Source organism: Rousettus aegyptiacus, unplaced genomic scaffold (genome assembly GCF_014176215.1).
Source record: "Rousettus aegyptiacus isolate mRouAeg1 unplaced genomic scaffold, mRouAeg1.p scaffold_m13_p_8, whole genome shotgun sequence".
NCBI classification, from domain to species: Eukaryota; Metazoa; Chordata; class Mammalia; order Chiroptera; family Pteropodidae; genus Rousettus; species Rousettus aegyptiacus.
The window spans coordinates 8,483,315-8,495,619 of record NW_023416311.1 but is presented as its reverse complement, the minus strand read 5'-3'; the positions used below and the strand labels follow the sequence as shown (position 1 = coordinate 8,495,619).

At 52.1% G+C, this 12,305-nt stretch overlaps 1 protein-coding gene across 6 annotated transcripts in view; it reads left to right on the top strand.

Moving 5' to 3' along the window:
* Positions 1–12,305, top strand: part of CLEC16A (C-type lectin domain containing 16A) — a 199,328-nt gene that overhangs the window by 170,590 nt on the left and 16,433 nt on the right. The window contains exon 23 of one of the 6 annotated variants that reach the window (XM_036226102.1): positions 5,898–6,047. The exons of the other annotated variants lie outside the window; for them this stretch is intronic. Coding sequence (XP_036081995.1) covers positions 5,898–5,911 — 14 coding nt within the window. The 3' untranslated portion in view covers positions 5,912–6,047. Of the gene's footprint in view, positions 1–5,897; positions 6,048–12,305 lie in introns of those variants that run through there. 6 annotated transcript variants of the gene reach the window in all.

Sequence of the window (12,305 nt, the reverse complement as noted above, 5' to 3'; positions counted from 1 at the left end):
AAGGGATTATGGATCCGTAATTGTCTTATGATTTGGGCTTCCCTTTTTCTAAACCTAAACAGAGTCATTATTCTGTATGCCCTGCTGAAGCTTGATTTTCAGACACCACTTTGAATCAAAAATCGTTCTGTGTTATCGTGTACGGATTCCGCTCACTCCTTTTCATGGCCGTGTAGTATTCCCGTGTAGATACGCGTGTTTCTTTGGTTGCGCCTTTGTTATTTCCAGGTTTTCACTATCCCAGACGGCACTGCAGTGGGCATCCTCGGACCTCCTGTATGTTCACAAGTGCAAGCCAAGATCAGAACCACTGGGCCATAGGGGTTCGTTTTTAAGATCACTATTATGTCAGGAGTATTTCCTCTACCTAAGCTTCCTTTTTAATGGCTGCACTTAATCGTCTTTTTTCTGAGAATTGGTTTCTTATCGCTACCATAACAAAGTACCACAAACTGAGTGGCTTAAACAAAAGGAATTTATCATCTCACTGTTCTGGGGGCCGGAAACCTGAGACCAGGACTCAGCACTGCTGGTGCCTCCTGAGGAGGAATCCTGCCCCTCTCCTGGCTCCTGGTAGTTTGCCGGCAATTGTGTGGTTCCTTGGCTTGCGCAAGCGTCACCCCGATCTCTGCCTTCGTCATCACCTGGTGGTGTGCCTGTGTACACCTCTGTGTCCAAATTTCCTCCTTTTATAAGAATACTCCTCATTTTGGATTAGGGTCCACCTTACTGGCCTCATCTCAGCTAATCACATCCACGAAATAACTTTATTTTTAAATAAAGCCACATTCTGAGGTACTAGAGCTTAGGACTTCAACGTAAGAATCGGGGCAGGGAGACAGAATTCTACCTATACCAGCCTCATTAGCCAAAATGTACTGAGCTAGTCCTCTGATATCGGCTACCTATTTCTACTGTGCTGTGAATGGCCCTACAATGAACGTCCTTATACAGAAATCTTTGCCCATGTTTCCAGTCACTCCTTTAGAAATCACTCCTTAGGGGCCCTGGGAATACCTGTATTTTAAGTCTCTTGATAGCACCTGGCCAGGTTGCTTTCCAGAAAGCAGAGCAAGGGATGCCCATCTGGCCATACGTGGGCCCCGTATTTTCGTCTCCTGGTGGCTTGCAGAGATGTCAGCCTGCTGGGTGCTTCCAGACACAACCCTCTTTACAGCGTGTGTGCCCGCGCCTGCCAGCATGGGCATCTGCATTCTTTCTGTCAAGTCTCACTTTAATTTGATTTCTTATTCCTGCCAAAAAGAGAGAGAGAGTCCACAGGTTAACAGCAAAATAGAAACCATAGCTCAAAATGTCTGTTTAGGGCCTGTTCCCTTGCAACCGCATCTACGAATAAAGATTTCAGAACTACTGGGCTCTCTGGGCATCAGGCATTAAATCAGTCAGGGCAATTTCATCCACAGGGCATCTTGCCAAGCGAGACCAGGAGAGAGAAATAAGTTCTTTGGTGTAGTTCAGTCCGCAAAGCCCCTGGCAGCCTGCATCACCCCACTCGAAAGGCAATTACATAATGAGCATCAGCTACTTTGGGGGCTGGGGAGGGGCTTCTCAAAGCCATTCAAACAGAGCCAACCCGATGGCTTTTCAGGGTAGATCTGGAGAGCTGGGGCCAGATAAAGAACTCAAGAAGCAGGGGCTTGGTTCGGGGGGACTGCAGAGAATGAGGCAGCGGAAGAATCCCTAAGAGAGCCGGGGGGCGTCGTGTGCATGATGAATTCAAGCACGGGGCCAGGTGCTGGAGCGCTCCTGCTCGGGACAGCGTGGGAAGACAGACGCTTCACTCAGCAGGGCAAGGGCCAGCGCTGCTCGCCAGAGAGCAGGATGCAGGGAAGGATAAATTTAGCTGGCGTTTCAGGGGAAAACATCGATCTCAAATGTAGTGCTGTCTTTTAAAGGAAAGTGAGAGCTGCAGGCTGGTCATTTGGGACAGTTTCACTCGAACAGATAAAAGCCCAGGAAAAACGACTGCTTGTCACCAGCTTATCCTGCTAGCAGGCCTAAAGGGTCTTCCTCTTGACAGGAGAGTGGCCGGTTTCTGCGTGGGAATGACACATGGGCCACCCTCACCCGCCCTCAGTTGTTCCCAAGAAAAGGTGTTGCCATGTTTTCCGGAACGATTTTGGTTTATATTTCCAGTCCCAAATGTTCATCTTTACAAGGAATGACGATGACCCGGGCTCTGTGTTTGTTTGGCTGCTGGCCCAGGCTGCCGCGTGTGACAGGGCAGGTCCCTCGCCAGTCCCCCTCCCAGTTGTCTGAGCAAAGAACCTCTGGTGGCTGTAGACGAGATTATTTTTTTAGACGGGCACTTCTGACATTCGCATGACATCATGGCATTGTTTCTACCTGGGCGAAGCCGAGGGACGCGCGTGTGTCCCAGACAATAAAGCGCTTGTCCGAATGACGTTTCCGCAGCCTCCCTTGTCCGGTGGCGACAGCATCCTTCATGCATCCTCCCTCTGTTTGGGAGGGGAGGAACGTCCAGGCTGTCAATATTTGGGGCACTAATCATCTGCAGTCGGGCGCCAGGGGTCATTGAAAGGCTGAGACGTTTCCAGGAATTCATGGCTCTGAAAACGTGGGGCTGACCGTAAAGGATTTCCAGCAAGGGTATGAAAGAAAGAGACCCGAATCTCAGCCCCACACCCCGCCAGCCACCCCGAGCATTGTCCGTTGTTTCTTGGATTCTTGGGGAAGAAATGGTCAATGTAGACAGCGATGCGGGTCCAAGTTAATAATGAATGTGGAGGAAGGAGAAAGGATGTTCAATATTTAAACATTTCAGAGCGCTTCGTTTGGGCTGCCAGTTACTGCCCTCCGCCCACTTCCTGGACGGGTTCTGTAAAACCGGGCGTTCTCTCCCTAGCCCAGGAGCTGGCATCTGACGCCAGTACTTTAGATCCAGGAGGTAAACAGAGCCTCTTCTAGGCAACCCTGCACCAGCCGCATTTCTTCTTGTTTTCTGTTGGCTTTCTTGAAGGGACATGACAATGTGCAAACGGGGGTTTTAAGAATCCTGGAGCACTTGCAAGGAGCGTCTAAGCTTTGAGGTCATGTCCAGGGTTGTCTTAATTTTCCCACATTAGCCTCTCCTGGAACTATCTTGTATTTTAATAAAACTTCGTGCTTTGGTTCTTACCCGCAACAGATAAAAAGGCTTAACGATGAGACACTGAGATCTTGTTTAGGAAATGTCTCTATCCACCATACCTACTGGGTACGTTTCTTAAAAGTTGCCTATAATGCAGAACTCTGTGAATCAATTCCTTTTTTCTCCTTGACACATTATATAAAAGGAAAAGCATTCCTTGGGGGAGGAGGGAAAAACATTTGGCCCCAAGACATAATAAAATCATGCTTAAGGATGCAGCAAACTTTAAAGTCTCTTAGTTAAAGGAAATCAATACTTTTATGATGAAATATTAATAATACTAAAAAAAAAAAAAGTCAAAACTACAAATGCAGAATAGCCAGGATGATTTTAACGTCAAACACATTAGCTTAGCGTTTGCAAGGAGGCACAGAGGGAAAACGGGTCCCACCGGCGAGCCTCCGAGAAGCCCCTTCGAGGCCTGTAAGCTGCGTTTTCCATCGGGAAGACACATAGCTCTCCTTAAATGCGAAGTGTTTCCAAGTGTTTTGTTGAAGCTACTGCCTTTAGGAAATGAAATGACAAACCCCAGCCGGGGAGTGGGGTGCACGCACGTGTGCGCAGACACACACAGAAGCACACTCAGGGAGAGATGGGAGCCGAGAAGGGAGAACTAGGGAAAGCTACTTGTTTGAATACCCAGCTGGCTGGTTTCCCTCTGCTCCCTCCGTGAATTCTTTTCGGTGGAGATCTCTGAGAGAGGCAAGTTTGTGGTAAATTGAGCCATATGCGTTTGCCGTTTTCGTGGGGGTCATGTTGGTGGAATGTGGGCAATTTTATACGATTCCGAAACCTAATTATTCAACTCTCTAGCGAAGAAATACTAACAAACAGCACATAGTCACATGTGTCTTGAACCCAGACACAAAAGAATTGCGGTGACAATAACAAGAACTCTATTTTCTCACCTACTGTTTTCATAGAAATCTCTTAAACTTAGATATTTAAAATTACTTTAGAAAAGCTCTGTTTATTAACTCCAAAAGCCTTGAGCCATAATGTGAAACTGAGGAAGAATTTTGCCTCGTGTTGTTTTCTTTAAAGAACAGAGCCATTCCTTCTGCCTCATCCTCCCATGGGTAAAGACACTTAGAAAAATGAAAGTCCCCTGTTCTTAGCTCATCGGACCCTAGTTCATGGTACCATAAATGACAGTTAAGTCATCAAGACAGCTCACCCTAACTGAACTTTGAAGCTCTATAACCTCGTTCAGCCCTTCCGGGCCCCCGGGGTGTGTTTTTGTTACCCCACTTTATATGCGAGAGCCGTAGGCTTGCAGGGTGTGTCCCGCGAAGTCACATGCCCACCCGGGGTGGCTAGACCCTGTGTGCTCACTTCACCCCTGTGTCCTGTGCCCGGAGTGGGAACTGCAAGCCCAGACCCAAGTATTTACTCTTCTCAGGTGTCCTCCCCTGTAGAAGACAGCTGTGTGTACACAGCCAGGCTGCCTGTGTCCCCCGGGTGCGCCAGGATGTAAGCTGACAGAGTCCTATCTGCTCAACAGCCTCAGTTACGGCTTGCAAGGCGCGTTCTGAGCCGAGACCCATCACCGTCTTTGTGTGGCCTTGCGCACACTCCCCGATTCTATCTGACCCACGAAGATCCAGATAGTATCTCCAGTGCTTTTCGCAGATGATGTGTAATAGCACGTCATCGTCTGTCAGTCTGGCCTAACGCCAGTGTGTTGAGACACAGTGGGAGAGGCTTCGGTGACGTGGCCCAGCTACTGAAGCTAACCTGTGTCCTGGCAACACATACAAACGGATCCACGAGCGCGGGTGAACGATTCTGCTTTTGGGGTGCATCAGTATGTGTTGAGTGCATGTGCCTTTCGCAGAAGATCCAGACTAATTCCCTGGCCCCTTCATGCACCACCACTTGTGCAGCGCGGGAGGCAGGGTGCACCTGTCAGTGTGGGGTACACACCATGTGGCCTCACCCCTCCCAGCCTGAGAGCACAGAGCGGGCCAATGAAATGAGGCTTACTGGGAAGAATCAGGCAACCCCGGGGCCTGTGAGAACCTCGGGAGATGGTCCTTTGCAAGCAGGGCTGTAGCTGACCCACCCCAGCCCTGGCCAGTAGTTCTAGGTCTGGCCCCGGGGAACCAGAGGAGTGGGGTCGCGACCCCGCCCCTGCGTCTGGAAGCATTGCCCGGTAACTGTCTAACCCACCTCCCTCTCGCTGCTTTTTCAGCCTTTGTTGCTGCCTCGGTAGAGAGGCAGCCGAGACAGCCACAGATGGGCTTTCTCGTGCCTTTGCTGAGAGACTGTTGTGGAGCTCTGTGCTTCCTAATGTATAGACGGTAATGCCATCGGAGGAGGGCAGGGCTGGGTGAAGCCGGGCCTAGGTCCTTGGGAATAGGGCCACGTCCTGGCAACCTTCAGTTTAAAAAACCCAGAGCGAGGTTGTGCCACTGAGAGACCCTCAGAGATCCAGTCCACCCATGCCCACATGCCCGCCCATCCTCTGTGGCCTGGGCGGGACCTGCGTCCGAGGCGGCAGGGGGTCGCCAGCACAGCCGGGCTCAGCCCGGGGCCGGCATGCACGGCCCAGAGGGACCCTGGCAGCCGCAGGGACGTTCCGACCTTGGATCTCTCCCGTGGGTGGCAGTCACTCAGGCGGGCTTCGCTTGGGAGCACGGACACTTTGAGGGGCAAAGCGGGGAGAGAGACGACACCGAAAAGAAAGCGAGATACTGAAAGACCGTTTTTTTCTTTTCTGCAGGTTTTCGAGTATAGTCCATAAAATCCAAGAGGATTTATCCATGGATAAAGAGATATAGGCAGAAAAAAATTCTGCAAGTTCCCAACTATTTTTATATGTTGAACATGTTATCCCTTTAAAAGCAACCAGAAATAAAAGTCTTGAAGCGTTTTGAGGCGCGGCCATCAGTGACCTGGGAGGTCGCCTGTGGTGATGCTGCTCAGGCTTAGCCGAGCGAAGCGGTAGAAAGGCCCCTTCCTTCCCCAGACGCCTGATTTGCAGATCTGCCACTTGGGCTGCACAGGACGTGCACACAAGGAAAATCAGAAATCACACAGGGCGACCACGTTGGGGGAGCCCATAGATTGCCCCTAGAGCCCAGAGTTTGTGCACGCAACCCCGAAACAGTGACTCGTGTGTGACTCGCTGAAGGGTGACTGACGGACAGTCTCTATGCAGCTATCTGAGTCTTCTACATTCCCTTAAGCCTCAGGGTGCTGGCAGTGAGTCAGGGGACTATGGGGGCCCCCCCCACCAAGGGTCCTGTTGGCCGGCAGGGTTGCTGCCATCAGAACGCCGTTTCCGTGTTGGTAGAGTCCTTCGTTGCTGTGCAGAGTTCTGGGGGAGCACACCGGCCTCCCCCGACCCAGTGGGTGCGCCGTCACTGGACGTGACTCTGACCCCTGCTTCCTCGGCGCCCCTCCCCCACACAGTGCTCTCTGACCAGTTGCGGGGTCGTTTGGCTTTTCCGGTGTGGCGCCCCCCTCAGCGGCCTCGGCCCCACTGCCCTCAGCGTCACTCTCAACTGCCCCAGGGCAGGGGGTGGGGACCAGCCTCTCAGTGAGAAGCGTGGCGGAGAAACCTCAGTGTGGCCTGTGGACCCTGCAGGCTGCAGTCTGGCCAGAGCCAGCAGCAGGCTGCAGACCCGGGCTCAGGCCCACCCCGCCCCAGGGAACTGGCTGACTGCAGCGGGGGTGAAAGGGCATCGCCGAGGCCGGAGCCGGCGAGGGCAGAAGCAAGGCCGCGGCCACACTTGCTGTCTTCGGTTCTGTGTGCGGGGTCACGAGGCCGATTGATTTTTTTTTACTGTTTCCCAGCACTGAGGGGTGGTGAGAGAAACTCCGAACCCTGCATGGTGGAAACCTGAGCTGAGGCCGAGCGGAATGAATTCGCTAATGGAAGGCGAGCTCAGGGCACCCTCACCGGCCCTACGGTCCTCATTCAGGTCAGAGACTGTCAGAAACATGTGGGTTGCTTCTGAATCAGCCCTTGGTGGGTTTTATTTTTCTGCTTTTCAGTATGGAACAAGTATAAATAACTGTCGCTTTCTCTTAGGGCAGACAGCTAGCTCTCCCCTCTGAATCTTAGAGGTTTTCCTAAAAGAGATCTCTTGAGAACTGGACTTTTTTGAAGCACATCTGTCTGAAACTTAAATGACTAGGAGTCATGTGCTTCAGGCTGGGAAGCCCCACACAGCAGGAGCTTGGTCTGGGTGGCCTCGGGGTATGACACCCAGGTCTCAGCCTGGAGCAGAGGTTATGGTTGATGGCCCACATGGACAAGAGATGCACTGGCTTTGGCCTGCCAGAGGTCGCACGCTTCTTGTTGAAAAAGGGAATGTGACATAAATTGTCAGCAGTTTTAAAAATCAGGAGCTTTCGCATAAAAATCTAGATACCCATCTTGAAGAACAGGAAACCGCAGCCACGCCGGGCCGTGTTCCCAGGCAGCAGCGGTCAGGAGCGGCTGGGGAGCTGTCCCCAGTCTCTGCCAGTCCCTATCGTCCCCTTGACGCAGTCTGCATGTGCCTGGTCCCGTGTGTATTCTCCTGACAGAAGAGAGCTGTTCTTTAGCGCCATGTCATAACCAAATGGGAAGACGATCAGCCTCTCCCCGCCGGCCCCCTCCTCATTCAGCAGCCTTACCCATCCAGCCCTGCGGTTCCCAAGCTTGTAGCCCGCCAGCTCGAGCCTTTGAGGTACCCGCTTGCTGTGCCTGTGATTTTCAGAGGCGGGACCTGCAGAGGTGTCTGGAAGTAATGGGAAGGCTGCCTTTCGTGAGGCACCATACGGCCAGGGCAGTTCCATTTCCATCTTGTGAAGAGATTAGAGTTTCACAGTTGAGGAAAACAGTTTGCAAAGCGCTGTGATATGGCAGGATCTTTCCAGAAAGAGGCCCCATCTCCAATCAGGCAGCTAGCTGCCTCTTCCAGGAAGCTGCCTTCGGGGACCTCGCCTGGGAGGGTGTGAGAGGACGGGAACCTTGCGCATCAACTGGAGTATCTCGAGAGCCAGGTCCCCTGGGACAGTTTCCATTGAGGTCTTGGCTCCCAGGAAGCACAGAGCCAGGTGGTGACTTCGGCTTCCCACAGCTGGAAAGCCGGAAGTCCTTCTGGCGTAACTTTTAACTTTCCGCCCACTTTTTGTTGCCGGGCTCTTGTCATTTAGCTTGTGTTTTTAGTGGCGTTCGGTATTTAGCATCTGTGGCGTTTGGGTTTGGAAGCAGGCGATGTGGAAGAGCGTCTGTCAGGGGTGAGGCTGCGGGGTGAGGGTCGTGCCGTTTAGCAGAGGGCTGAATCCCTCGGGCGACCTCGAAGCCAAGTGGGTTCCTGCCGCTTCAGCTCTCGAAAAGGCGCCCGTGGGATCCCCCCGCGTGCTTAGTTCGTTTTCACATCTTCCCATTTGCAACCTGAGAGAGTTGCACGTCAGTCGCGCTGCCCGTAGCTTCGGAGGAATCGCGATCTGCCAAACAGCACAAGCTCCGGGCAGACCACAGAGGTCAGCTGGGGCCTCCCTGCTCCTCAGAGTTTTAGGAACCCTTTGGCTCAAACCCCCAGGCCTCTGGCCCGAGCACATGCTCGCCTGTGGTCTCCCGTGGCCCCCACTGTTTCCAGGTCTTGGCCCTCGTGCATAATCTGTGTGACCCGGCGTGAACCCAGATGGAACTCTGTTCCTTCACTGGGTTTCCACCAAAAAAAAAAAAAAAAAAAAAAAAAAAATCCACTTGCAACATTAGGAAGGAGTTGAAGGAGCATTTCCTAAAGATCGAGGGGTCATGGGAACGTCGCGTTCCCCATCGCAATTGCCCATTCCCCTCTTTGTCCTCACTCCAGCTCTCCCAGATGTCCCCCAGGAAGGGCAAGGCAGCGTTCCCTCCAGCAGAAGCGCCGGGGTCAGCCGGTCCCTGTCCCTGCGTTAACAAAGCTTTTTCACGACTGTCAGTTAAGACGAGATTCCATGACACAGTAAAGAAAAACCCCAAAGAGAAGTTTATTTCCCTTATTTCCCTCAGATGGAGGAAACCTAGGTGAAGGTGTAGACAGGGGCTCCACAAAGGCATCAGGGGCCCAAGCTCCTCCCTGCTCAATTCTCCGCCGCCTCAGCGCCCCCTAATATGCGATTCGTCCTCATGGCGCAAGATGGCTGCTGGAGTTCCACCCAAAATATCCACGTTTCAGGAAGCAGAATGGAAGAAGGCACACATCTTCCCTTTTAAGAAGCCTTTCTTGGAAGTCTAACACTCCACTTTCATTTCTAACTCATTGGCCACAACCTAGTCACATGGCCATGCCTAGCTACCAGATTCCATAACAGCAGATGGAGGGGGATGGGTTCGGGGAGACAGCTCACGGTATCAGAAACGCTATCCAAAACCTTCTCGACCCCAGAGGATTCCAGGTGCTCGCTGTGAGAGTGATGATGGTCACTGCATGAAATAGCAAAGCATCTTTTTAGTCAAGTTTCTTACACCTTACCTGAGAAGGCCAATTCCTATACAGCCGTTGAGGCCCCAGGGTGGATATGGCAAGCTGCAGGAGCACAGGGGAGCACACGGTTAATCCCGCCAGCTGTGGAAACGCTTGCCCAAGCTAGCCGCGAGCCGAGTGAGCCACAAAGGGTAGGGAAGGGATTTGTGAAAACCATAAAGAGGCAAGAGGGAATTCCAGACTGAGGGAACAGCCCAGCCGAGGCAGAGAGAAAGTGGTTCTTGTCACACAGTCTGAGGCTCCGCCCAGGCTGCCAGAGGCAGGTGGCCCCATCCCGACGTGTTCGCCCAGTGATTCTGGGGTGTAGGGTTTGAGGAGGCAGCTGACACAAACGGTCTCTGGGCGTTGGAACTTCCTTGAGTCCTGTGTTTTTGACCAAGAATCTAAGGATCAATAACAGAGATTAGCAACTGAAATGCCCGCAGAGAGGAGTAACTCGCTCGCTCCCCACCAGTTGCTTCTGCGTGAGAATGGGGCTCAGTCATGCCAGATCTTTCTATGTTATAAAAAGCCAAAACTTCAGATTTGTATGTAAAGTCTTCCAGTGTGTAAATGGTGTTACCTAAAACAGACACAAACGTGATGTGAGCCAAGCATATCACATCCACAAGCCCCTGGCCTGCCCATTGGTCAGCTCCAGGTCCTGGCTCTCCACGGGAAGGCTTTAGGGCGCGTGCCACCCAAAGAGAAAGGGTGTATACACAGTATATTTGGATGCACTTTTTCGTGGCTTCTCATAGAGCTCAAATAAGATCCAGATGTAAAGGTGAAAAGAAAACTGTGACCACTTAAGCCAAGAGATCCTCACCAATAGAGAAGAGGGGGCTTGCCCAAGGTCACAAAGGCATTTGGGCAGAGTTAGGACTTGAGCTTGGGCTCCTGACTCCCAGCCTAGTGCTCCTTCTATCAGTGGGCCTCGAGTAGAAGGCTGATCTTTTTGTTGTATTTTTGTACTTGACAAATGCCAGAGACTTACTCATGAGTTCATCTTCCCGGAATAACTGGCAGAATGAGGCCAGAGGGCAGCAGGAAGACCCGGCGCACCCCTGGGAAACCGGGGACCCTGGAAAGTGGGGGACGTGGTTTGCAATTAGCACAGGTCTACCTGCTTCCGGAGCACCGTGCCTCGTCCTGGCTTTGGGGAGGCTCTTTGTGAGTCCCAGGGGGAGAGCTCTGGAGACCAGCATAGATCCTAAGGGTGTGTTAGGGACCCGGGAGCTTGAGACAACTCCCAGGCAGCCTTGCGTCCCTTCCTTCAGCCTCCCTTTTTTTTCCTTGTTTAAAATAATAGTCATAGTTGGACTCCTGGAAAATTTAGGCAAGCACTAAAAATAAAAATAAAACTCACCGTAACAAAACCGCTGGGTTCTCCTGCGACTCAGTTCCGATCCCTCCAGCCTGTCTCTCCTGCTCCGTTTCAAGGAGGGAGGCAGAGCCTGCATTTTATTTATCTTCTTTTGCCACAGTGGAAGTATGCGGAACATGTGTTTTCTAAACTCTTTTTTTCATTTATCACGTCTTGAACGTTTCCCTCTATACCGTATCGTCTTTTATAGCATTCTTAGCCGCAGCAGAGGATTTCGTCATGGAGACGTGTTAGAATTCACCTGGCCTCTCTCTAATTGTTGGAGCTTCCGGTCGTCTCCAGGCGCCTGTTGTCCACACCAGTGCTTTGGACATCCGTGTGGTTCACTACGTGAATTCACCCACCGTGCCTTCCGCAGCTCCCCTCTAAATTTCTGGGTGTGGAATCACTTAGGTTGTGTGAAAATCCACATGACCTTCGATACACATTTCATGATTTTTGCTTGAGACAAACTTGGGGAGAGCCAAGAATGTTATCTGCCAGAAAAGATCTCAGGGAGGCCTCTTTGCCTGTCGCCTTGTGCCGTGACCTCTGGCTCGTCGATGTGTGTGCAAGTACTAGGCAGCCCATGGTTCTTGACTCAAGCCCAGAAGGCCCCAAGAACGGGGCAGGCGCTGCGGTCACAGGCCCTTGTGCTGAGTTTCCTGCGGAGACCTCCTGACCCTCTGACCTATCATAGTGACTCGAAGTGCTCACCTCTATTTGAGAAGCAGCCCCTTGAAAGTGCAGGGAGAGTCTGGGCACCTGGCAAAAACAAAAAACAAAAAACCCCACGTTGTCTAGCCTTTCTGGCTTTCCAGTGCTATTGATGGGGTAGGGGACGTGGGGGGCGGGAGCCAGAAAGTGGGGAAAGAAGGAGGTGGGTTTCTAGTAGCAGCAGGCGAGGGAGAGGCGTGTTTAGTCTCCTCCACTCAGCTAGACCCTGCAAACGGGTGGAATCAGAGGTCGGTGGCTTTTTTTTCTATTTAACTCTCAGCGCATACAAATGGTGTGCAGTATTTACTGGCAACCTATGGCTTGACCCTCTGTCCATTCCCACAGTGAAGGAACTCTGGTGGCCTGACTGCGGCTTCAGCATCTCGTCTGCTGCCCCCAGGCCCCCACCGAGAAGTCTTACGGTAATAAAGCAGGGCATTATAGAGCTTGAGAGAGAAGACATATGTCTTAAGAGAGGGGTGAGTGACCGCCTTGGTGACAGCCCCATCATTCAGCGACTCGGGCTGAGGCATTGTCGGGAGGGCGAGAGGCTTAGCCTCAACTCTGTTCCCACCCTCGCAGGCCCCGCTGTTCGTGGCTG